The sequence below is a fragment of the Amblyomma maculatum genome, chromosome 8, assembly GCF_055883805.1.
Source record: "Amblyomma maculatum isolate TAMU_Amacu chromosome 8, ASM5588380v1, whole genome shotgun sequence".
NCBI lineage: Eukaryota > Metazoa > Arthropoda > Arachnida > Ixodida > Ixodidae > Amblyomma > Amblyomma maculatum.
Genome location: NC_139351.1, coordinates 103344665 through 103371609, shown reverse-complemented (window position 1 = coordinate 103371609; position 26945 = coordinate 103344665). Strand labels below are relative to the sequence as shown.

Sequence of the window (26945 nt, the reverse complement as noted above, 5' to 3'; positions counted from 1 at the left end):
GTTCTTTTACGAACCGACTGAAATCCGTTCCCAAGAAGGACAGCTCAAATTTGGTGACAGTCCTGTTGCGAGCGAAGAAATTCGAGAATGCGGAGGCAGTTTCAATTGACAACGTAATGCCCATAATCGAAAGCTCACTAATGACTTCGTTAGCTTCCAGAGCGTTAAGGAGTTCTTGGACAAAATGACCGTTGTCGTTGTGCATGGTGATGTCGATGCGGCGGATGGACCGGTTGGCTACAAGCATTTCACAGAGCGCCGCTGACTTTCCTTGCATGTTTTCTCCGATTAATACGCTGAGGGCGTGTACGCCTCTGCTTGCGGCTAGGGCATCGAAGAGGAGCTTCAGGGTGGTGTCAGAAATCCTGCATATGTTGATGTAGGTGAGCTCTTTGGGGCACGATGCCGGACAGGCGAGGCGAGGCGACAACGCTACCAGGTCAGGCTCCGCCAACGGCAGCTGAACGCGTCTGTAGTTATCACCATGCGCCAGCTTCTCCGCCAGCGTTTTCCTGAAAGAAAGGGATGGCCTATGACAAATCTTCCTCATTTTCAAATAATCTTAGTCCCTGACATAGCGTTGTTTAATGACCACATTTAGAAGCAGAGCGGCATATATGAAATGAGAGTTGGTTTTTCGTAGAAATTAAGAGAGACATGCAGCTCAAAACGCCCGATCACATGCGTACGAAGGCGGTGATACGGAATGGGGCGCCAATAGAGAGTAGAGTTTTAGCTTGCCATGATCCGCCACCGCGCGTTCTATTGCGCATGCCCAGATCCCCCCTTGACGCCGATAGATGGCGCCACATACAGGATGTTAAAAGTAGCGACACTCTCCTCCGCGCCGCGCTTTCCTCCTCGATTCTCCTCGCGCGGCGGCGGCGAGCGCTGCGCACGACACGCTTTTTCCCCCTGACGCCCGCCGGCCGGCCGCAGCAGTGAGTGAAGCGCGAGCTTTTGGGCCAGGTCTGCGCTCCAGGAGTGCACAAAATTTTTGAAAAATTGCGAGAAAAGCATTGAGAATGCCGATAGTAAAGTTCATGAATTGATTGGTTTCTTCTTAGAACTGTTTGAATGGGGAATACTGATAAACAAAGCTTTCAGGCGAGTTCTGTGCTGCAGACACTTTTTAAGTCTCATGATAAGGTTTTACTTTGTGCACTTAATCTAGTACTGCCTCTGACTTTGTGTTTGTTTCTTTTAGAGCGTGAAATCTGTCACCGTGGTAAAACTTCAGGAAACGATCCAGGCTGGTGCTTTGAACTCAAGATTAGAGAAGGTTAAAGCAGCTGGACTTAGTCTATTTCGCTACTGTCAAGCTATCTCTCTAAGCATAGTATATGTCACGTGATCAACCATGAGATTGGATTATTGGTTAATTGTACATGTATTTCAATCAATTACTGGGCCAAATTAATTGATATTTAGTAAATTGCAATTAAAATCTAAATTTTAGCTGCAACACCGAACCGTATACCGTTGGAAAGCTTAGGCCAAGTGTAATGGCACTGTGCTAGTTAGCGATCCGCGATAATCTGCGTTCATTAGTTAATTTTGTATAAAATCAAATTTTGAGCTGTTCCTTGCTGCTTCGAGGCAAGGAACAGGTTTGCCACGGCAGTCTTGATATGATGCTGATGGAGGAATTAAATAATTTTATGAGTACGTGGCCCCTCACTGACTTCGCGTGTGGTTAAAAGACAGCAGGGTACACTGGGAGAAGTGGTGGGCCCTATTGCCGATACACTGAAGTTCTGGGGCAAGCATGCTGTGGTCTCATGCGCTGTGTAAAAGAGCTTGATTTCATTGAACGCAACAATCAAATAAAAAAATTACAAGGTGCACATAGGTCTTCAACGTGCGGAAATGAGAAAGCGTATAACTGCCAATTCATTAACTATCGCTATCCTATCTATCACTATATCTACTAATGCCAGAGACCTATCGTAACTGTCACTATCCGCAACGAACACTATCACCTCACTATCCGGGCCTATTACTATAATTTACTATTATTATCCGTAACAGTCACCATCATTACCTATCACTATTCATAACCATCACTATTTAATCTGATGCCGTCCCATGATCAATTGATATACTTCAATTTTCATTGACTTACGTTGTCAGTCATATCTCTGTTATCTCATAATATCTGACGAGACAACTATACATTGACTTTTAATTCTTATACTTTCTTGTTTTCTCATAAATGGAGGTGGGAAAAGAGCGAGCCACAGAAATAACTGACTACTATCAGCGCGAGGTTCATGTCTCTGTCGAGGAGGCTTCCTTTACTTCAGGACAGGTCGGTGAGAGAAAATTGATGGAACTGCGTTTGGTCTGTTTTTTTTTCGAGTTCGTGTAATATTGGCGGCTCAAACTGGTCTTCAGTGAAATGTAGCTAGAACATAGAGCGATGAGATAATTACTCAGGCTAGGTGAAAAAAAAAAAGATCTTGCATACAATTGAAATGAGTAATATGTTACAGTGTTAAGAATTGTTGCTCGCAAAATGTTCCCCTATTTTTACATAATAACTATAATCATCATTGATTGTTTAAGTTTCGAAAATACAGGAAATTGATGCAATGATTCCGGCTGATTTGACATCGATGGGATAACTTTTCTCGCAATAAATGAATACGCGGAATCGCGCTTTTAGAGCTCCAGCTTTCAAAGCGAAGGTAACCTGCCAACGCCTAGTAGTCATGGTCAATGTGAAGCGTGTGTGATCATATGAACACCTCCTGCACATTGGCCGTATCCCTGATAAAACGAACGCATATTTTTTAACCCACGCGTGCGTCGAAGCATGGCAAGACACATTCAAGAATTGAAAAAAAAAATGCCATACGACCTAACTAGTGCAGATTACCCGCAATACCTCGGGTTTACTTGCCAAAGAGTTTTTCAGGGCCAGCATTCATTGCTCCCGAGTAACCGACGCACACTACAAGTAGAAGCTGGAAAGGCTAGCTTCTCTACAAGCTCGAATTTTGATTTTTAGTGAAGGGGGCCAGGGATCTTAGCATAATCGCGACAAATGCAATCGAGAGACTGTAATTTTCCAGTTATTTCTGACAGCAAAAAGCAGATTATAGCGCCCTGTTTCTGACTGTACAGAAGTCGAAGCGTGTTAAATGATGGAGCCTTGGAGCCTCGCAGAATATTCAGCATGCTGCAGAGGACAACCTTATTTTTATACAATGAACATGCTGCCTCCGCAAAAATATTGAGCAGCAAGCAGGAATAAAAAACGCAGCGTCAGGTGACGCGTTATTACGGGGAGTGAGAAAGGCACTCGACGTCGCAAACAACTCTGTTGTTTCTAGGAATAAACGTTTTTCGACTAATCTTGTGAAGCCGTCACGCTTGCCTTGAGATATCATGAATACCGCATAACCATCTTCAGGTCGCTTGCTGCAGTTGTACGCGCAACAGCACGGCATAGAGCTTGCACGCTGCAATAAAAGCACAGCGCGCAATATTCACTCCCAGAGACTAGGGGAAAAATGGCGCGAAGGAAAAAGAAAACACAAGGAAAACGCCGGACGCGCGTCGGTTTCCAATGGCAACGGCAGGGAGACCAATCGTCGCTCAGGAAATCGGGCGGAGAGCCGGCCTTCAGCGAAGGGGCGCGCAAGGGGCGAGGAGGAGGCGAGGAGGTAGCGCGGCGGCGGCAAAGTTCAATCGTTGGCGTAACTTTCAAGTATCAAGGGGCTTTAGATGTCGGCACACAGACCTGCCGCATCGGGATCAATCAGCTTAAGCGCCCCGCCCACGCGCGGTAGAGAGTCACGGTGGCGGATCGCAGATCACGTTAAGCTAAATCTCTCTAGTTTTATCTTACCGTGATCTGCGATTCAGTTCCGTGATCCGCCACCGCGCGTTCCATTGCGCATGCCCAGACCCCCCTTGACGCCGATAGATGGCGCCTCATACAGGATGTCGGCACACAGACCTGCCGCATCGGGACCAGTCAGCTTAAGCGCCCCGCCCATGTGCGGTAGAGAGTCACGGTGGCGGATCGCGGATCACGGTAAGCTAAATCTCTCTAATGTCAAGAACGGTAGACGCGGAGTAAGGGACTCGAATGCGCTTGTGAGGTTGCGAAATTTCAGCGTACATATGCTGTTGACAACAGACTAATGGCGTCAACATATCATCGCGGCCTCGTGGTTCACTGCCTCGCAGTGGCTGGTAACATCGCAGATGGCTGATAGGTCTCCGCCACTGTATGAATTTTCCGCTTCCTTCCTGCGTTGAACTGTGGCAGTAGCACTAGGTTATGGTTTCCGCGAGAATACCATTATCCAGCGCTCGCGCACATTATATGTCTAGAAGCAGCCGTCTCAACTTGCCGTCAGCAACCTACCGCGACCAAATTAGGAAACTTTGTATTCGCCAGGTCTCTGTAGGTGGCTTGGAACTACATAATAATAAATTAATCGCGGCAGGATGTCAAATATCTTGAAAACATCGCAGCAGATGGAACTGAACAGAAGTTGAAATTGACCTTATTTACGTACCTTTCAGTCACCGAAGCGATGAATAGGGGAAGCACCAGCTTCTTCAAGGTATTGTTGACACGAAGCGCGTCGCACATCGCCAAGACTCCGTCCGCACGTAGCAAGGGGCCCGATAACTCCAGCTTTTCCAGCGTGGTGTTCTGAGAGAGCGCCTCTGCCAAATGCAGCATGCAGACGTCGGCGACAGCGGCACTCAAGTATAAGTCACGAAGGCAAGCGTTCTGAGACAGTGACAACGCCAAAACCTCTCCGCTGATTTCGTCGATACGGAAGGCACCGATCCGCAGAATCTGAACGCTTGTGTTCACCGCAAGTGCTGCAAACAGGTCCCTGGGGGATATATCGCTTTTATGTATGTAGATCTCCAGTGTCGTTAATGTTACGCCGGTCCTGAGGGCTTCAGCTATGGCAGAAAGATTCCTTTCCGTGCGTATGAGAGGGAGGAACTTAAACTTTTTGACGCCTACCAAGCCTCGTGCAAGCTCCGTAACTGGGTCCAGCTGAGAATGGCTCCCGCATTCGTAGGAACAAAGCGAAACCGTCAGCGACTCGCAATGGTTGAGGCAGCGAAGAGCCACTAGCATGCTCTCCGACAGCGGAGACTTGCCTACGTCAACGCACTTGAGAGAGTTCGAATTATGTCGCAACAACTTGAGCAGTATTTGTTCCATGCTGCCATCAGCAAAGCGTATCTTGATTTCTTCGAGGCCCCGAACAGCATCGAGGCCCTCGTCTGGCAGGTAGAAGTAGCTGGATTCCTTGTCAGAGGTCGTTTTGCACATCTTCAACTCTAGGCTGCGAATGCTGCGGATGTGGCGCTGTCCTAGTGGTGGTCTCAGGAGAATGGGGACGAGAGCTTCCATCGCACTGGTGTCGCGGGGTCGAGTGACGCACAAGAGACCAAGCTCGTCGATGCATCCGTGGTGGTGTTCGATGAGCCATGGCAGCAATGAAGCCGCTTCGCATGCGGCGGACTTGCGAAAATTCTGTACACAGCCATGCGTCACGTAGCGCAGACTGAGTCTTCCAGGACGGGTCTCGACAAGCTCATACGCGAGTCCGTTCAGAGCCCGGTTCCACGCGGGCAACTCTGTGATGAGCCAGCACCTGTCTTTTGGGCCAGTCGACGTGCACTTCCTCGTGAAGTCCAGTTTCTCCTTCAAGGTGTCGGTGCTCGGTGCCTTACCTCTGTCCATGGCGGCCAGGCTGTAGTCCTGGAGGCTGAAGGAATTGGTCTGCGAGGTTTGGGGGCACGAAGCGGTTGCTTCCAATCGATTGCTCGTGCCGTGACGCCCCCGCACGCGCTTCTTCTACTGCACGAGTGTGCCTTCGTCGTCATCTAGTCCTCGCCTCGAAGCAGCACGCTTGCATGAGCACTTCTTTTCCTTTTCCAACGGAATTGTTTCAGCAAGCAAAAGAAACAGACTTTATTAGTATTGGAAGGGCACAGCGCAAAAAAACACGGGACGAAAGGAAGAAGACGTACACACGAGCGCTGACTCACAACTAAATTTTTATTGGAAAGAAACATATCTTTATACAATTCTTCAATGATAACCAGTAATGCAGCACTTGCGCAAAACGCATTAGAAGGGGTCAACAAAAGATATGAAAAGTTATGAAATGATAGTTTTTCCCGATACGTTTTTCTCCCTTCGCTCTTGAAGGTTAAGGAAACGATTAGGAATTATCAAGGAACGCCACCTCTTTATCATCATCATCATCATCATTTATTTACCCTTAAGGGCCCTTTTGTTAGGGCATTACATAAGGGGGGGAACAACCGTGACATAATACATTGGTCGATAATACAATAATATAAAACAGAAATACATGGTACAGGGTTCATCTTGTAACTATTCTAAAAACAAAACATCAACGTTAAACATCAACATAAAAGACACTGCTGCTCAAGAACAACCTGAAAAAACAACACGCACTAAGAAGCGCGGAAGAATCATTCAGTACTTGAAATGTACTGTTAATAATTGCCTGAATTTATTTGGTTCTGTTTCAGTGACAATGGCATCAGGGAGTTCATTCCATAATGAAATAGCGCTGGGTAGGAAAGATTTATTGAAAGAGTTAGTGGAGCCGTGTATGCGTTGTAAACTTAAAGAGTTAAAGAGTCGGCGTGAAGTGCGAAGCGGCGTGTGGAGGACAGAGGATCTTAGCTGTGGAAAGTTGTAATATAATTTGTGGAATAAACAAAGCTGTGAAATTTTACGCCGAAGTGCCATGGGTTGAAGATAGAGGGATGATTTGATAACAGTTACGCTATGTCGTCTGTCATACTGCGATGTGATAAAACGGGCCGCGCGATTTTGGATGGCCTCGAGCTGATTGATTAGATAGGTCTGATAGGGATTCCAGAACGCTGAGGAATATTCGAGTTTGGAACGAATGAATGTTTCGTAGGCGAGTTGGCGGATAGAACGGGGTGAAAAGGCGAGGGATCGTCTGATGAAACCAAGCAACTTGGAAGCATCCTTACAAAGGTTTTCAATGTGCTCAGACCAGGTTAGTTTATTGTTTATAATGATAGCAAGATACCTGTATGATTCTGCTTCGGAGAGTGGTATAGAATTTAATGAGTACGGATAGCTGAGGTTATTGTGCTTTCTTGATACATGCATAAACTTACATTTAGAAATATTCAGTTGCATTAACCATGTGGAACACCAAGTTTCTATGAGATTTAAGTCACGTTGAAGCAGAGACTGGTCTTCGTTAGTAGATATGCGACGGTAAAGGACACAATCGTCGGCAAAGAGGCGGATACAAGATGAAATGTCATTAGGAAGATCGTTGATGAATATAAGAAAAAGGAGTGGTCCCAGCACCGATCCTTGAGGGACACCAGAGATAACTTTAGTATTTTCCGAACTGTGGTTGCCAATAACTGTATATTGTAGGCGGTCGCGAAGAAAGCAATCAATCCATGATAAAGTCAAGGGGTCAATGTGGACGGACGAGAGCTTTGCCATTAAACGCCGATGCGGAACGCGATCGAATGCTTTGGAAAAATCTAGGTAGATAACGTCAGTTTGAAATAAAGAATCTAGGTTTAAGTGAAGGTCTGTGGTGAATTGGAAAAGTTGGGACTCACATGAATAGCCTGACCTGAAACCGTGCTGTTTTTCATAAAAGAAAGAATTATTGTCGAGGTGTGATGCAATCTGTGAGTATAAAATGTGCTCCAGTAGCTTGCATGGAATGGATGTTAATGAGATCGGGCGGTAATTGGAAGGATCGGATCGATTACCTGCCTTGAACACGGGAGTTACTTTACTAGTTTTCCAATCGTTTGGTATTTCACCACAAGAAATGGATTGGTTAAAAATAATTTGCAAGAAATGGCTTGAAATGCTCACTGTTCCCTTCAATATTTTTGCAGTTATGTTGTCCGGCCCAGGAGCGCTTGACAACTTAAGGTTGTCAATGAGTTTGCTGATACCCTCATGGGTTACAAAAACTGGTGGCATTTGGGAAAAATTAGTGGCAGGTATTGAGGGAATATGGACTGGAGTGCAGGTTCGCGCGTGAACACAGAGGAAAAATAAGAATTCATGACGTCTGCGCGTTCATCATCAGGGACATGTAAGCCGTCTTGGTTGAGTAAAGAAATGTTTTGAATAGCGCTTCTGCTTGGAGTGACCAGGTTCCAGAATTTTTTGGGGTTAACGCGCATGATGCTTCCAAGATCTTCATGAAAAAATTTCTTTTTAGAACGTCGTAGTAAGCTAATATATTCATGTGGGCACTTGCTGTATTTTTCCCATTTTTCAATTGAGTTCATCAGCATGGCCGCACGGAAGAGGCGCTTCTTTTTGTTTGCTAACCGTCGTAGGGCGTTGCTAAACCAGGGCTTATTAGAATCACCACGTATGCAGATTAGGGGAACACAGGTTTCAACAAGGGATAAGATTTTATTCTTGTAGAGCAACCAGTTTTGTTCTACGGATCTAACTGGTGCGGTCTCTTGAAAAAAGTGAAAAAGCGTTTCTAACTCACGGTTAATAGTGCAAAAGTCGGCTTTGTTATAGTCTCGAATATACTTTAAGGAGGGTTGCTTGGTGAGGACAGGAACGGAAAAATTGAAGACAAGCACTTCATGATCGCTCAGACCGGTGACAGTTGTTAACGACTCAATCAACTCTGGATTGGAGGCGAGAACGAGATCGAGGATATTGCCACCACGAGTAGGCACTTTAACTGTCTGGGTGAAGTTAAACGTGAGGACCAAGTCAATAAAATTTTTCGATGGACCGGAATGTGCTGACAGGTTTCCCCAGTCAATATCGGGAAAGTTGAAGTCTCCACAAAGTAGAAAGTTTGCGTGGGCGAAGCGAGAGTTTAGGTCAAGAAGGACCAAGTGTAGGTCAGTAACAAAGGAAGAGTCACAATTTGGAGGCCGATAACAAGCAACAATCAGATTTGTACAGGTAGGAAGGGCTAGTTTAACGCAAAGTATCTCATGAGAGCAATTAAGGCCAACAGGAGATTAATGCAATTCTGATTTTGCGAGAATAAGGACACCACCACCCCTTCTTCCCGCTCTGTCACGCCTGTAGGCAATAAGGGATTTCGTGTTGCAAAAAAGCTCTGTGTCCTTGATGTCTGGGGTCAGCCAAGACTCGGTAAAAATAGCAATATCCGTAGAACTATCTTCAAGGAGGGCTTCTACGGCATCTTTCTTTGGGAGGTAACTGCGGATATTTGTTAATAATATAGTCAGGGGCTCGGAATTCTGCGCCCTCCTATTAGTCAATGAAAATTGCTGAGGATTGGCCCGTAGAGGGCGGAAAGCAGGTGGTGGTGGTGGCTATGACAACGACAGCTCTGTTACGGAATCGGTTACGTCATTGTAGACGTACTGCTTGCTATCAATCACGAGTTTGTTGAAACGTATTTTGAAAGCAGCGTTAGTCTGCTGAGCATAGGCGAAAAGTTTTTTTCGGGCCAATCTGACACGGGCTGAATAATCTTCGCGAACAGTAAACTCCGAGTTTTTCAGCTTTGATGTAGAAAAAAGGATGACTGATTTGGTTTTAGTATGATCGAAGGCTGGCTTATACATTGCGACTGTCTTTTTTGGATCAGGTACGCCTCCATCAGCTCTCCTGTTGTTTTATCCCGGTGTCTAAATAAAATCTTAGTGTTCGCAACTAAAGGGCGGCAATTGGCTTTATTTCTATTTTTATCTTTTACGCAGTTGCGACTGTGGTCTTTCAAATGGGAGTAATTATTGTCAGAAGGGGATCGTAGGTGTTCTCGCAAACTAATATTTATACATCTTCCGGTTTGTCCTGTATAAACTTTATTATATGCCAATGGAATTTCATATTCTACGGTGCACGCGCATTCTACAATAGTTGACCTGTGCGACACTTGGCATTCAAAGGGTTTGAAAGTTTTCATTTTTTCATAACGGTCCCTGATCGCACGACAGAGCCCACTCAACTTATGCGGCGCGGAAAACACTATACGCCTACATCAAAACGTCCTGTTACGTTCTTCGAATTGTGGGCTACTTTGTGGACATGGGGAACTACAGCGATTTTTTTATCTGCTGTATTCCTATTTTTAGGATTCACAAACTCATCCCTTACCTGTCGCACAAGCTTTTTATCTTGCATTATTTTTTCTTGCATCCGCTCAGGCCTACCTAGTCGGAAAAAACTACAGGCAATTTTCTGATGGTACGACAGAATTTCTGTGCGGTTTTTGACAGGAAACCTGTCGTGACAACAGAATATTCTGTAGTAACATCAGAAATTTCTGTACTTACAACAGAAAAGTGAAACAGAACTACAGACAGCAGAAATATACTACAGAAAAACTACAGAACTACAGAAAAGTACTACAGAACTACAGAAAAATCTGATGGTTACGACAGAACTACAGGATATTTTGTCGTATATTTGACACAGTTCTGTAGTTTTTTTCGACTCTGAACTCGTTTTGCCATAAAATACCAGAAAGTGTACGGTCGCAGATACGTCGGCTGGAAAACTTAGGTTTTCCAGTTTCTGTCATCTCGGCAACTTGCGAAAAGCTTGTGCAACAGGTAAGGGAGAAGTTTGTGAATCCTAAAAAGAGTAATAAAGCAGATAAAAAAGTCGATGTAGTTCCCTATACGTCCACAAAGTAGCCCACAATTTTAAGAACGTAACAGGACGTTTTGATGTAGGCGTAGTGTTTTCCGCGCCGCGTAAGTTGAGCGGGCTCTGTCGTGCGATCAGAAACCGTCATGAAAAAATGACAACTTTCAACCCCTTTAATTGCCAAGTGTCGCAAAGGTCAACTATCGTATAATACGCGTGCGCCGTAGTATATGAAATTCCATTGGCATGTAACAAAGTTTATATAGGACAAACCGGAAGATGTATAAATATTCGTTTGCGAGAACACCTACGATCCCTTTCTGACAATAATTACTCACATTTGAAAGACCACTGTCGCAACTGCGTAAAAGATAAAAATAGAAATAAAACCAACTGCCGCCCTTTAGTTGCGAGCGCTACGATTTTATTTAGACACCGGGATAAAACGACAAGAGAGCTGATGGAGGCGTACCTGATCCAAAAAAGACAGTCGCAACGTATAAGTCAGCCTTCGATCATACTAGTAGATAAAGAGGTGGCGTTCTTTGATAATTCCTAATCGTTTCCTTAACCTTCAAGAAAGAAAGGAGAAAAACGTGTCGGGAAAAACTATAACTCAGTGATTATAACTTTTCATATCTTTTGTTGACCCCTTCTAGTGTGTTTTGCGCAAGTGCTGTATTACCTGTTATCATTGAAGAATTGTAATAAAGGTTTCTTTCCAATAAAAATTTAGTTGCGAGTCAGCGCTCCTGCGTACGTCTTCTTCCTTTCGTCCCGTGTCTTTCTGCGCTGTGATCTTCCAATATGAATCGATACCAACTCGCCCAATTGTCCATCCTTCTTCAGACTTTATTAGAAATCGTGAAAATGATTTGCCGTCGTAAGTAGGCCTTCTTGTAGAAAATTCCATGCACTGAACGCAGTTTCCGGCGCTCGGTGGATCAGTAGAAGCTGGTGGTAAGGCAAGGCGCATATGAGACAGCCAGCGTTAAGGAGTGCCGGACTGCGATAAATACTTGGAGGTCGCTTAAGCTTCGCCTTGATAGTGGAACACAAAAGCCCATTCCCTAATACGCGCATTACAGTACGCGGCATACTACGGAACTGCGGTACTATTGCAGCACAAACGGCACAAATCATTCACTAGACGCCCCCCCCCCCCCCCCCCCTTCCCATCCCCATAATGGCGAAAAGACAATGAGACAAAAATGAAAATAGTAAAGTGGCAATGACTACCTCACTAGGGGTAGACGTCTACACCGTATAGCAGAGGGAATACTGAGCAGTGTAGCTGGATGTTAAGCACTATGGAGAGATTTTTATTATTGCTTGAACGTGTGTTCACCTCCCCCCATCCCTCTCAATAAAACTATTTCGTCACAACACTTCTCATGAATACATGTGTGAATAAATTCGTATAAGTAACCGATTACAGCACCTGTTTACTATTACAGTATTAGTTCTAGTTAAGCGCAGTTAACAGGTGGCAGAAATATTAAGGATCTGCTTGTGATTGCACAAACGCGCACGTGGCGGCGTCTATCGCGCTAACGCAAAGGGAAAGGACATACATATTCTTTGTTATCTGTGCTGGCAAGTGCCTTTCTCTTGGTTTCTTACACTGGAAAGGCGAGTTAGAGTGAACTATATTCAAGGTACAGTTAAGCAATTCGTTACTCGCGGACAAATTTTTATGGCTCGACAGCGAAGTCTAAGGCAGTAAAGGGAAGGCGACGAGCTTTTGTCTTCTTCCCGTGAAGAATGGACTACCTCAGTGTTAGCGACCCCGCACACGCATCTCCATCCATTCCACCGCACCTATGCTACGAACAACACGCGCACACCACGCGATGGGACCAATGCCTGTCTCCTCTTTCGAGCCTAGCCTTCGTTCCGGAGCCCCAGAAAGAGTCAACACAATGAAGCATCGCCTTTCCAGGGCAGTCGCTCTACCGACTGAGCTAACCAGGACGGCTCATTGCCCATACGGCTTACACGCCACGTATTATGGCGCGCTGGCGTCAGTATACAGAGGAAATGGTTACGTGCCCCCACTGTACGACTCTAACTCGCGGCGGCATATCTCTTCTACTCTGGGATTGCCCTGCTTTTTCTACTGGACGCCCCGAGATCGAACTCTACCGCCTGAACTACCGTTCGCTTCTAGAAACTGATGCTAACACGCAGATGATATTTGCCAAGTATGGCTCGCTTAGTGGCCTGGTTAGAGCAATGTGATTCGAGTGACGACCTAAACAATGAAGATTCTGTCTACTCCCCTTTATCCCCATCCATGGCCATGAGCCTTCCCATTCAATAAAGGACATTCAATCAATCAATGAAGCAAAGTGTCCTGTGCGGTGCTTACCGTGTTGTTAGCGAATGTCGTGATGCTGCCTTCGTTGCCCGTGTAGAAGAATATTGGTCCACCCTGGTGGTCCCAGTACTGGTCCGAGAAGAGATAACGCATCTTGAACGTGTCATTGTTCGCGTAGCCGAAGTGGTCAACCTGAAATATCCGCAAGAGATATTGACCCTTCGAGTGCAATGCAAGATCGAATATCAAATCATCCAATTAATTTTGAGGCAGTCGGCTTACAACGACATCATTGTGACTGCTGAAAGCAAAATTCGCAGACCGTGGCCGGCATAGAAATATTTAGAGCGATGCCCCTCTTGCACCCGGTTGCAGATCGACTGATACAACATTTGACTATCGGTAGCGGCAAAAATGCATGTTCTTCGGAAGAAGCGGAATTGTGGTTTTTGCAAGTTATTGCCAGTTTCGCTCATAACTACTGACACACTAGTGCTGCCGCTGACTTTGCTGTATTTGCACTGCGGTTTGCTCTCGCAGCATTTCGCAGCCGCGGCCTTTCATGACGATGTAGGCAGGAAATGTCCGCTTTGCACGTAACGCTAGCTTGGGTATAGGGCTTTTCTACAGGTACTTTAGGAGCGGCTGTTCATAAAGAAGGCGTGTTCGTTATAGAAAAAGCAAACTAGGGCAAATCCGATCCCGCAATGTAAATATCGCTATGCTCTCTATAAAACATATACAAACAGGAAGTCAGCAATTAAGCTATTTCTCTTAGCAGATCACTGTCTTAAATGCATCTTGCTCAGTCTTAATCTTGGAATAGATGTGCCAGTGCCGCTAAAGAAGACCATCTCCCAAATCATACCGGTGATGTACGGTAAGTATGACGAGCTCATAACAGATCTGGCTGTCTCAAGAAACTTACAAAAAAACAAATCGACTAAAATGAAAATCTGGGTGAACTCGTTAGACGCACAGATAATGCGAATATAAAATAAGGACCTAAACCTTTTCCAGCGGATTAGTGGCGTCCCATGAGGTGGATATTGAAAAAAAAAAAAAAAATGCGAGCAGTACGTGGCTGTCACCCGTTTGCAAAGAAGAAAGTTTTCTGTGCGAAACGTCATGGCTTTCGTCATTTTTTCTACACGAAGAAAACTCAAGCAAGCCGTAGTAAAGTAGTGCCATCCCAACCAAACGCAAGGCACACAAACCGTGGCCTCCGCGATGAAGCGCGGCGAGCCGAGCAACGCCGCGATCCATCCCGAAGGTTCATATGTAGGCCACGCGCAAACCACAGCCGCCTGGACCTGCACCTCTACTTTTTACGGCTGCCCCCACGTGTGTCGTGGCACTGAGCAGAAAAATCTACCGCGGGAATTTCGAATGTTCGGGACACCTCGCTGATTTCCTATGGCCGTCGAAAGAAGTTGATGTGCACGAAGAATTTTATGAGCCAGATTTATCACTGAATGGCATCTTCCAGTCATGAAAATCACCTTGTTCGTAGAGAATCTGTCCGGACTCTCTAGTTTTCTCAGTATTAAAGGTTTCCACGAGCTACGCGGCGTTTGTTACCGGCGGCCAAAATATAGCGCTAGTTGCCCAACGGTCAGAGATGCTGGACATGTGCCTTTCACATTTCCCTATGAATCGACCCCTGCTTGGCTGGGCTGGATAAAATCGAAGCGATGGCTTCGAGGTAAAGCACTGCCTCCCACTCTAGATGTGCTAGGTTCGATCCACAGTGCTGTCGTGTACCCACCGGTTCTGCAACGGGCACAAGATTTACCCCAGCAAGGTGTTCGGCTCTTCTGGGGTGAAATGCTTGGGAAATGTCCTTCGGCCACCTCACCTCTGCCTTAAAGGGGAAATCTAGACGCCAGAGACAGAAATTCGCGTTTAGCGCTCGAACCCATTGTGGCCTTCTTTCTTTACACTAGGTGGTGTCCAAGACCCGGTTGCCGAGCTTTTCACTCCAGAAGTCGAGAACACAGCCAGGTAGATTGCTTGCGCCTGTGTACTGATGGTGGGAAACCTTGTAAAATGATCTACAGACTTTTCATAGACATTTATAGGGATTATTGCCTACCTTTAAAGTTATTGCTTTTCTCCAGGGACAATTTCTTGGTCGTTAAGTTTTTGTAATTGTTTGTAATTGTAGTTGTTTGTAGTTTTGTAATTATATTTGTAAACGGAAAAAAGAAACACAAAGCGGTTCTTGGTCTCAACTCTGGTCTCTGCTTGGACCATGTTTGGTCCGCAGTATGTGATAAATAAAATAAAAGTAAATAAATGTGCAGTGTCAAAGCGTGCAGAAAACAGTTTGAAAATAAGCTTTCGTGTAACGGTTATTATTTTTTTTTTTTCCTAGGTGACCATGCTTTCTTCGACCACGGTGCCACGTCAGTGTCTCAACCTCTTATCCGTGCTGTACTCAGATCAGATCAAAATAAATTTATTTTACATCCATACTTGATGTATGGACGGGAATTTTCAGTTTCGTGCTGTCGTGTTAATCAGCACGTAGCGACACCGTGGAGAGTTAAAATAATCGCTTCGAAGCATTTAAGGTTCATCAGCTGTTTGCAACTACTCGCTTGAAGTCACTTCAAAAGCAGCACTTTTCTTCTTAAAGGTATGTGAGTTGCGTTGAAATAATCTTAGCTTTTGTCACTTATGACGCTTTTACATTTCGGTTTCGTTCGTTTTGTTTGCCAGAGCTTTTAAGCCGAAAATGGCGAGCAAATCTGTGCGACCACTTTATAGTTTTGTGTGTTGAAAGATATATTCATGGGTAAGAAGAACGTCTTATCGTACGGGCAGCGCGTGGATCTGAAGAGGCTAGCTCTTTACATAGTAGTAAACATTCTCATATGGAAGGGACGTTAAGACCACGAGGAAAACTGAAACTTTTTTTTTTTATTATGATCTGTTCCATTCTCATTCACACGTTTCGCTGTCCTATAAACTTCTGCGTGATCTTTTCTAATATCTGTATATCGCTGAGAGCAATGGGGTATGGTGACTCTCGGACGCTGCATTGTTGCTTCCATGTCCTTGAGATCTTCGTGAACAGTCTTGCGAAAGATCTGGGCATCCTAGGTATTTCAGGAGCTTTTCATCTGGCTTAGGGTAACGATCGAACTGAGATGGCATGCTCTGCAGGTTGGGACGTAAACGAACAAGTGAACACACACGTCGACTTTAATTTGAGAACGTGCGCGCTTTGAGCACTGCTAGAAGATTAGGAGAAAGCATCGCCAGGGAAATCCACAAAATCGAAGAAGCAGTGCGGACCTTAATGATGTCGTTGTAATTATGGCGTGTTCTTTACAGTAAAAGCCGCCGTGTGCTTGCCTAACAACACACTGTGCACTGTCAGGTATATGTACAGTTGTACAAATTCCAGTGAGCAAGGTCGTGTGCCCGCCTACACGTGCATCACACGCGGCACACTACACGCGCATTGTATACGCATAAATATATTATATGTTCGCAGACTGGTGCATTTCACCTACACTATAGAGTTTGTCGCGGGGGTAAACGAAAAATATACGAGGGATAAAAGCTTAATACCTGTCGATAGTCACTGGCGTTATAGATGAATACAGACATTTGAGGGCCAGCAGCAAGAAAGGGAACTGTGTGCTCTGTTGTTGTTTTCAAGCAGACTTTTAGAGCGTAAGAGAAATGTTTGCAGGCTGAGTTGGTATAGCTGTTAATGTAACTATCCGAACGCGCAAAAAAAGAAATGCAGCCCATTAGTAATGACCACGGGGCGAAGCGCCTTGTGCTTTTTATGTACTCTCAAATGTGAAACAAGATTTATTTTTTCTCCACGCTCAAATACGTATTCCAACAGCAACGTGAAGCCGCCCTAGTGCTCAGAAATGATGCTCAATGTAGCAGCATGTAAATTGTTGTCAAGGCGAGGCCATGATCAATTTGCAGTCGGCCCGCGCGTTTTTTTGTTGTTGATGTTGTTTTAGTTACGCGCTCTTCAGAAACGAAATTATGGAGCTTTAGATATCCTACTCTATAGGCATGTTCCACTCTGTCTTTTTAAGTATGGACAGTTAGCCGACAAAAAAAAAAAAAAAAGAACGCTATAACTATATGCAGTTCATAATAAGAGTCAGGTGTCAGTCATTATCGCTCGCTGCATTCTGTTCTCCATCTGCACCAACACGACCTCGTTCTGCAAACTTCAGCGCAAGGCATCCTCTGACACCACGAGCGCGTAACCGTCCCTCCAATCCCGTAGACAACTGATACACGAAGCCTCCAGGCGCCGTCTCACCTTTGTTTCGAAGTAGCGGATCTCGTAGACGTAGTCCCTCGACGTCGGGGCGGCGCAGACAGTTGCTGCAGCCAGCAAGATTGCCCTCCCAAGAGCGAAGTACATTGCTCGCGTCGTCAAAATTCCCGAGGCTGATCAGAGGTAGCGGGTGTTGTTTATAAAGCCAGCGGGAACCACCTCAGCAGAATCGGCTCCCCGACCCTAGCGACGCTGCCGTCGCCGAGATCACGCGCGGAAGAAGACACAAAAGGTTCCAGTCGGATTCAGAAGGGCTGGAAACGCGGCGAGAAAGTGCTTCGTCGCGTCATTTCCTCTCCGCCATCTTTCTTTCCGTGACCGCGAGGGAACGACAATGGCCACTCGACGACGCTGATACGAAGACCGCGTGCAAGCGGTTGATGTCTCCCGTTTCACGCGGCGACAGATTACGGGACCACCTCGTGTCAGGAGCTGTCGCTGGAACAAGACTTCTCTCCGCCTCCGTGTGCCGCACGGGCTTTAAATGCGGCCCGGCAAGCGCCGTTATTGTGTGCAGACAGGCCAAATCTGACGTCGTTCGTGTAGCTCTTGTCACAAAGCTTCTACGCATAAATGGCTCGCGATCGGTAAGATATAGACAAACCTGCGAAAGAGATGGGGACTTTTGCATCACCTCCCTGCTTTGTGGTTTGTGGGCGTCAATCGGGCCTGATGGCAAGAGGCCAATTTATCTGTACATTGGAAAAGACAATGAGCGAAATATGCGCGTGTTTAGAGTTGACGAAGGCTCTTAATAGCCATATCCTTCCGTAGTACGCGATCGATTGCAACAATTTTTTTTTTTTTTTAACGGTAAGGCATGTGAACAAGAATATGACTTAGACATGTCCCCGCGAACCGGAAAACTTAAAATCGGAAAACGCGACCTTTCAACAGTGTGAACTACAGCTGGCCAGCGTCACCCTGGAGATCCAGGGATGTTAATATCACCATTGCCTCCGAGTCACTCGGCCGCACCGTTCAGGTCACGTATGGGCAGAAAACATCCAGCTCACTCTGCATGTTGATGATGATGATGCATTCGCTCACTACGAGGCCCGTTAATTTTTATTAATCTTTCTGCCCTGACCTCCATCTCGCGCCTAATAAAGGGACATTGAAGATGACTTTATCTTATCGTTCTTCGCAAAAAAATCGATTCTTTCCGGCTGTGTAGTACACGTACTTCCAGGTAGTCAAAGGCTCATTTCTCAACGAGAAAATAGAGTTTTTGAATGTTACCTGAAGTTTCGATTCAGAATCGTGAGTCCTTATCAAAACGGACGGCTCACAGCCATTTTGAAGTGAATGGCGGTGCAGCGTAGCCTGCGAAATCCGCGCCAAATAAATCGGGTGCGACCCACGAATTTTAGTGTTTCACCTACGCAATCGGCCGGCGATGATGAAACCTCATTTGTTGGTCTCTTCTAGCTTATAAAACACCCTTGCTCCGTGCGAATAGTGTCTTCGTGATGTGAACACAGGTTACGGATAGAGTACAGCTTCAATTTGTCCTTCAGAGCTGTTCAAACCACCTGGTGAAATAAGCAGTACTGATTTTACCATGGCAGGCCTTCTGGCTTCCATACACCTTCTCCAAAAGGGAGGGGGGGGGGGGGGGGGGGGGAGTCTGCAAGATATTATATTAAAAAAAATGTAAATGTTCGGAGTCCACAGTCACGATGATCGGCTCATGGCTCAGGGAATGCAGCGTTTGGAACATTGCAAAGCGGGGCATAGTCAGCAGAATACTTTTAGGTACGAAACTTGCAACAGGCCAATTGAGAGCTGAGTTCGCTGAGCCGCTGTATTGGACCTAATGCCGCAATGCCTCGGAACCCGCTGCAAACGCACTTCTTGTGCATACAAGGGAAGGGTAAAAAAAAAATAGTGGCTCAAAAGACGTGTGTTCGAGCTTCCTAGCGCTGAAAAGGCTGAAAGGTAGAAAGAGAGTATGATCACGTGTGTAATATTGCAGGCAACTTTTTGAAGGGCTGAACCAATTGAAAAAAAATGAACAGTAAATATTTGCGTGTAATATGGGATGAGGGGGAGGGGGGGGGGGGGGACATTCGAATCGAGTACCTGGGAATAATTACCTATTACTGCTTTTTCATCACGTTGGGATAACTGTCGAGAGTACTGCAACAGGTAATCCTCCAGAAGGTATCACCTTAGTAGTCGGATGATTTTCGTTAGGTGACAACGACTGGTCAAATGACAATACAGAAGTGATAGCTGCCGACAACCCTCACCCCTGCCGTCAGTGTCATCTTCGCACGGTGACCGTGACGGACATACAATGACTGGTCATAAAACGAGTCACTCTTCTATTTCGGGCTCCCTTCAATTCTTAGGACTCCCGAACCCATTTCACCACTATATTCACGTTATCCTTAAAAACTGAGCTTTCAGCGTTCGTAAAAAATCCCTTGAAACTTCCATAGAGCTCTCGCACCCCCATTAATATGCGTAGGTTTTATTCCTCTTACTCGGGCCCCAGAGAACGCGCCTTATATTCGCATTCGTGCGTACTGTAGTTGAACAGGTTACCGCTGGGGTTCAGTCGTCCTACTGCATCTATCCCAACAGCATCCCGTCTCCCTCTCCTTGAGTTTGGTGCTCTCGCCTTCTAAAACATATTTAATTTGCAACCTGCCAACAAAACCGGCTTACGAATAGTTGCCCACTTTAAATTTGCACTAAAAATTCCTGAGTCCCTCGGATGGAAATAGCTCAAATTTTAGGTTCCATTCACACATATCGAACCAGAGCTCCATGGTTGATTGCCATTTGTAAATTCGCTAACGCCACGTCCCCCTCAGCTCATGCGCGTGACCTTAGGAAGCACAAATGGTCAGCCGAATTAATACTGCAGCGTATTGGCAATGCACTGTCTCTACGTAGGGCCAACACAGGGCCACTGAACTGTGCGCCAGGCGCACATAGACCAGGCGAGCAAGAAATCGTGAAACCATGCGCGCTATTACTTATATCTTCGTTTGTTACAGCCGTTTCACTTATTAAGAATTTTCTACTTAAGACAGAAAGAAGCAGAAGAACGGAACTGCAGGCAGGTTAACTAAGAGATGCCCAGTGAGGTATAAACTGCACGCGAGGAGGACTGCTAAAGGAAAGAGCGGCAATGATATGAGTTTTAGTGTGTCCGTAGGCACTGTGATAAGGGGACAGAGGGCGCAAACTTAGTTTATAGTCGGGAACACAACCCCGAGTCCTTTAGGAACTTCAAGAACGACTTCAGTGATTCCTTTACGATCAAGGTCTTGTTCAAGACGGCAAGGTCACAGAATCTTCGTTTCTCTTCGCATTCGTATTTGTGTGCCTCCCCCTTGAGTCAGCCACTGGTATGCGTGGTATATGCGGATGCAACACACCGCACGAGCGGGCAATTAACAGTGAATCAAGCATCTCCATTCTCATCATATTCGGAGCGTTACACATGCCATAAATATAATACCGTACGTTATTTGTGCTTCAATCCATCGGCATCCCATTGACTCTGTCCGACCCGCCGTCATGTTCTTAGTAATCCTCCTGTACAAGGCTGCTTCCGCCCAATATATTCACCAGATTTGGTCAGCGGGATTGCCCACATATATACGTTACGTTAGTGGCATGGCCAAAGTCCATATATACTGTTCGCGTGGACACCTTGGCACATCTTAACGCATCAGACGTGCCATAACCTTCCGTTTGCCAAAAATTATTTCCCGTTCAACCTATCAATACCTCACGTCCTGCGCCAGCCAACCCGTGCAATAATTTTGTTGTGTTTATAATCAATTCTTCCCCATAATATATCTTGCTCTCGGTCGACAAGGAAATATGCATGCATTGATCGATTCATGGCGGGGTGTTTCTGACCCTGTCTGTTCTTCAAAGCTAATTTCGGGCGTCTCACCGGAGCATTTGCGATATCGCAGGCTCGTTGTGGGTGTGCCTAGCGAATCCGTCTTCACGCACACTTCGTCACGAAGCTGGGCCCACATAGAACGACACATCTGACAATAACGGACTTACTTCGTGGATTTTGTATTTTAAACTGATCTGCCATTCTTCTGCCTTTATCCTCCTGCACACCCCTTTCCCTTCTCGTTTTTTGTTTGTTTGTTTGTTTGTTTACTTCTCTCTATCGTCAAATACCCTCCCGCTGTAGCGAGCACAGGACCACAAACGCGAATGCAACGTCTCTTTTTACCTACAAGCGAAAAGAAACTACAAGCGGCCTAAATACTACAAGTATTTAGGCCGTTACTGAATATCTTAAGCCAGCTGCGGGAAATGTCTGTGCTATATTAACAGATGTGGTTCCCCAAAGGCTGAAATATTTTTTGCTTCAATGACGTAGTTGCAGCTGCGCATTGTGAAACGACAAAAAAAAAAAAAAATGTAGGAACATTCATGCACGCATGAGTTTACGGGGCAACTCGTCGCGCGTCGACTCAGATGCCTCCTATGCTACCGTAAATTTTGTAATTATTTTTTGCGAATGCTATATCCTTATTTTCTTATCTACATAGGTTTAAGTCTTGTGGGTTCGTAACCTTGGATTGAGCTGCGCGATCACGCATTATGGAAGCCAAACCCCATTATATATCGGCCATATATCTTATTTTCATTGCAACGATTCTTTAACGGCTGTAGAGTCTGCATTTAGCTATATAAGCAGGCGTTCTCAATGTCAGCCCTGATGATAGTCTAGAAGCTATTTTCATTACACGAATCAGATATGCGAGCGGTGATCATCGAAGTAACGATACCGTATACGCTGCCAGTGATTACCGCGAGTGCAAGTATAAGCGTAAAATACTTCGTAGCAGTAAGAATAGCGTTGGACATGGCATGTTTTGGGCAACCTTGAGAACGAAAGTTCAGCGTAGTTTTCGAAAGAGTGTAGTTATCGAGCAAGATATTTCAACATTTAAACGTATACAGTGCGTGAACTGCACGTCAACACACGAAAATAGCAGCATTTCAGAGCAGCCTACATCCTAAGGGCGCCTGCAAAAGCGTAGATATTTGCCGCGTTGTTGACTCACCGGCAGCATGGTCATACGGGTTCAACCCTTTACCGTGATAAAAAGAGACCAACTTCTAAATCTAAGCGTGCCATTTCCACAGTGTCCTTAATTTTCTTTTTCCTCCTTCAACCCCGTTTTAGATCCTTTTTAATCCCTCACCTTAATCCGGCAAAATCCTCGCCCTGGCTTTTCCTGCACTGGCACATTAATCAGCTTTTTGCGCAGTCTTAGCCAGCAGGGACTGGGACACAGCTGGTTCGCTTTTCAGTCTTATAGTGCATACAAAGGCCCCGTAGAGAGCAAGGACAAGGTATGGTGCGCTATATGCAGGATGTTGCGCGCCCGGAGCTCATTGATCGGCAGTGCGAAAGCAGAGCCACGCATGTCAGTGAAGCGCACCCGGCGCGCGTCTCTGTAGGATCACTTGCTCTCCTAACTGCCCCTCACATCTCGACAGTGATCAGATTGATCGCATCATCCGCACAGCACATGAAGCTGTCCGGGTGTAGGTAAAAACGTCCTCGGAAAATGATTTCGGAACATAGATCCCGATCCGCCGCTGTGATGCAGTGGTCTCTTACGGTGCGGTTTAGGTGTCCACAGCAACAATTGTGATAGATACTGCGCCTTTGCTTTCCTGTGAACTAATTTATATACTGCATAAGGCCTCGGAAAAAACGTCACCGGAAGAAAAGGCCCCTGAAGAAGTGGTCGCCTAGGAAAGAACGCCCCCAAGCCAGAAATTGGCCCCAAGAATTTTCCGGAACTCAATTCTCATAATAATTGTGTGGTTCCCAGTTCCGCAGCTCTTTAAGCCCTCAGTAAGACAGGTCAAGGTGAGTTAAAGGGCTCATTAAAGGGCTTCTGCAATGCGACATGCGGTAATATTTCAATGCAAGACATCCATAGAGATAGAACGAAAACCGCGCAAAGGGCGAAACACATGGAAGTGCACAGGACGTACGCGGACTTGCTACTGTTGAATCACGACATGAATTCCCCGCCGAGAACACTGCTCATGCGCACAAAGCACTGCTACTTTATCGAATTCAAGAACTTCAATTCTTTCTTAAAAAGAAGGATCGAAGACTCGCTGACGCACTTTTCTGGTCCATATCTATATTTTCACTGCCTCGAAGATTTCACGTGCTTTCTTATCCTTGGCGATTATCTAAGTATGCTCAAACAGTGGCCTGCAATCTTTACACGAAAGACTGTGTTAAGGCAGACGCGCATACCGCTGTTAGAACCCAAGGAATTCCGTTGTTGTTGTGGCTGTAGGAAGAAGGAAAATGCACGGTCCTGCTACTGGCTCTGTAGCTAACCCACCTCCGCTGCCTCGTGCGGACAGAAGAGAAAATAGAGAAAAAAGAAAAAGAAAAGGGGGAGCAAGACGTGTGCCGCAACAACCGCCGCCGTCCACTAAAATTCGGTGGCTGGCTGGCCCCCGCTGCAAGCGGCGTTGACCTACCGTCCCAGCCCCGTAGGGCCAGGAACTGCCACCCTTCACCCTCCAAGGAAAGCTTGTGCTATTGTAGACGCTTATTAATGTAGCACCCCGTCTGTCCCAGGTATATTGAACCGCAACTGAGCGGGATTTCGTGCACTACTTCAGTTTTGCAGGGCAGAATGGTTGATTCCGCGGCCTGCTTTTCGCTATGCATCTTTGTTAGTTAATTGGCACAGACGGGACAAATAGCTTGCAGGGCGCAGAAAAGAGCACCTCCACATCAAATTTTCTCCCTATCCTCCTTCAGGTCATGCGAGGTCTTATGCACATATAAGGTAATACTTCGAATTTTCACCTCTCGCGGCTGTCGGTCAGTTGTCATGGAGAGGGTGCTAGATACCTTCAAAACAGTTTTCCCCACTACTCCTGGCTGCACCACTCCGATGAACATCGCGCTTACACGGGAGATAATCCGAGTTCGCGACCAGTGAATGCAAAGAAGCAGAAGATAAGAGGCCATGTGAGTGGTTCTGAGGCCGCCTCGAGAGAGGGAAGGGAAAAGTGAGACATGGAATAAAGACGTTGGAGAGTTGAAGCACGTACGCTGGGAGTCGTCTGAGTGTGTCATCGATGAAGCATGACAAACGTACAGATTGTCAAACTTGTAGTTTTCGGGAACCACCCACGGTAGAAGGCGTCACCAGAACGCCCGCGCTGATTTTCTGGTGAATGGCGTCAACCCTTTCGGTAGCGATTCCGTGGAGGACTCCGGAAATTTCGACCACCTGGGGTTTTTTACCGTGTATTGACATCGCACAGCACACGGACGCCTTGCTTTTCGCCTCCGTCGAAAAGCGGCCGCCGAGGCTCCGCATCTTTGGGAACAGTAGTCGAGCGCGGCCTATGCGCCACCCCGGCGGGGGGTTACTGCACATGTTAGCCTGCTGTTCGGTGTGGGCGCTCGCATTAGTCATGAATTATCTTTGCAATGTGCACCATGTGTGGTCACGTCTTCCACTTGAGCTCTGAAGCGTGCCTTTCATAATGGGTTCACAGGAATGGAATGGCGTAGTATCTGTCACACTTGTTTCTGTGGACACCTGAATTGCGCCGTTGGAAGGAAGGACTAGTTACATTGGAAAGGCACAGTATATGTAACACATGTTTCTGTGGACACCTGAACCGTGCCATAAGGGAAGGAAGGAAGGTGGGAGTGAAAGTGGAGCTGGTTACGAGGGACAACGCGACGCCGCGAAACCAAGGAACGGACGCCACAGAGCTGCGCTCTAAAAGGAAAACAGCCGCAGAAAGCTGCCGGAAAAGAACCTTGACTGGGCGACTGTCCAGTTGGTCAGCAAGACGTCCTGAACACACTTTATACATGCACACATTGTGTCGATAAATAAACAATGTTGACGGCAGGTTGAAAACGCACGTGTACAACTGATATAGAACAGTAAATCGCGTTTACAGCCAGCTAGAAGATACACGAATAAAAGCAAATAACAAAGAAGATGCACATATGAAAAAACATATCAAAGCTCGCATTTTTTTTTTTCGGACAGTTTTCTTGCATCAGTCATATGCCTTGTGATTACTTAAATTGTGAATTGTAATTGCTGTGGACTGTCGGCGTAATTTGTCGGTCTGTGAGGAGAGTATTGTATAACGTTGGTCTTTCTTTTAATATTGGCAAGTCACTTAAAAAAGAGTTATTATTCGTTTTAGCCTGAAGGAATGACCAGCAAAAAAGATGACCATACAAATGATGTACCTCGATTATTCAGCATCCTTGAAACAGTTGTGCAGTGTGGTGTAGAAATGGAACGTTCACGATTATTTTGAATGCTCTATTTAACAAAAATAATTTATCAAATTTTTTCTTGGTACAAGTTTCCCATACAAAATGTCAGTAAATGAAGTAAAATTAACATACTATATATAACAATATTTCTATGTTGTCTGGAAAGGTAAACCTGTGTTGATGAACCGGTAAAAGCGTACCTTGGCAGCCAGTATAATCGTCTTGCACAGTCAGAATCCAGACAGGCAGCTCCTTCAATGCCTCCAAATTAAACTCATAGGACTCACTGCCTCCCCAATTCCCCCCCCCCCTAAACACACACGCACACACTTTCAGACAGCATCAGAAACAGTCTGTGCATCCAACCGCTACTGAAAAATACTCACTCCTCTCACAATCATGATCGTCGGATGGCCAGAGCACTTCATTGCTGATGCCCGCCATTCATCCCCAGCCGCGCTTGCGTAAAATGCGGCAGAATACTCTCACCAACCTACTTTTGCAGTAGCAATTTCGGATAGTGTTCACAAACTCCTTTATTGCGCCACGCGGGTAACTCAACCAATCAAGGCGGAAGATGCAGATTGCTCTGGAAATTGCTCACACTGAGGCCTGAGACTGAACATATATTTTATCATACTCAAAAATGTGCGACTCATAATTAACTTCGATATGCGCCGAGTTAAAACAACCACTTACCACACCCTCCAGCCTAAGGGTTCCAGCAGACTGGGGACACCGCCCATGAGCACGCCCGAGCATTCGTCAACCGGGCAGTGGACGGTCTACCTTCTTTTTGCAGCGCACGGGAATGCCTACTCACCTACCACGAGTTTACTTTGCACTACCGCAATACCCCCAAATCCCTGTCCCAGGTCGAATAAGTCGTCTGGCGCAGACTACAAACAAGCACTCTGCAATCCCATTGTCTCAATTCCCTATTCAACCAGGTGACCGCTCGAGTCCGCGGGTAGACTTTAATCACATATATCATAATTGCCCAAACAAGTCTACTCCGCTCAGCAATAGAAGCTATGGGAGGCTGCTCTGAGCAGCTGGGCGATGGGGGTTGCCGAGAAGCCCACTGACTTTCGACACCCTGAGGGCCCACTGTCATTCTTCCCTTTTAACCCCCCCCAACATACATGCACTCATTTAATCCAGTTCTTCGAGTCAATGAATTCGTTTCCTTCTCCTGCGTGCGCCGTTTCATCTCACAGAACAGACTGTGCGATGCAACATGCCAGCACCATGCAGTTATCAACACAACGTCAAAGACAGCAATATCATGACAAACGCACTATCTGTCTACACGCTCACCAGAAGCCTCTTGCCACACCTGCTTCGGGCGCGTTAAGGGAGT

The 26945-nt window shown here is 46.0% G+C and overlaps 1 protein-coding gene and 1 long non-coding RNA gene across 3 annotated transcripts in view; one reads left to right on the top strand and one right to left on the bottom strand.

Moving 5' to 3' along the window:
• Positions 1 to 15428, top strand: part of LOC146182056 (uncharacterized) — a 149282-nt gene extending 133854 nt beyond the window's left edge. Inside the window, exons 3-4 of one of the 2 annotated variants that reach the window (XR_014700328.1) lie at positions 14909 to 14966; positions 15340 to 15428. This is a non-coding gene — a long non-coding RNA (uncharacterized LOC146182056). The remainder of the gene's footprint in view (positions 1 to 14908; positions 14967 to 15339) is intronic. The other variant, XR_014700329.1, reaches the window with a different exon arrangement.
• The window catches only part of LOC146182055 (lysosomal Pro-X carboxypeptidase-like), a 33381-nt gene extending 15597 nt beyond the window's left edge, over positions 1 to 17784 (bottom strand). The window contains exons 1-2 of the mRNA XM_084577062.1: positions 17269 to 17784; positions 13014 to 13154 (exon numbers count right to left, since the gene is read on the bottom strand). Coding sequence (XP_084433188.1) covers positions 13014 to 13154; positions 17269 to 17373 — 246 coding nt within the window. The 5' untranslated portion in view covers positions 17374 to 17784. The remainder of the gene's footprint in view (positions 1 to 13013; positions 13155 to 17268) is intronic.
• Between the last annotated feature and the right edge of the window lie 9161 nt (positions 17785 to 26945).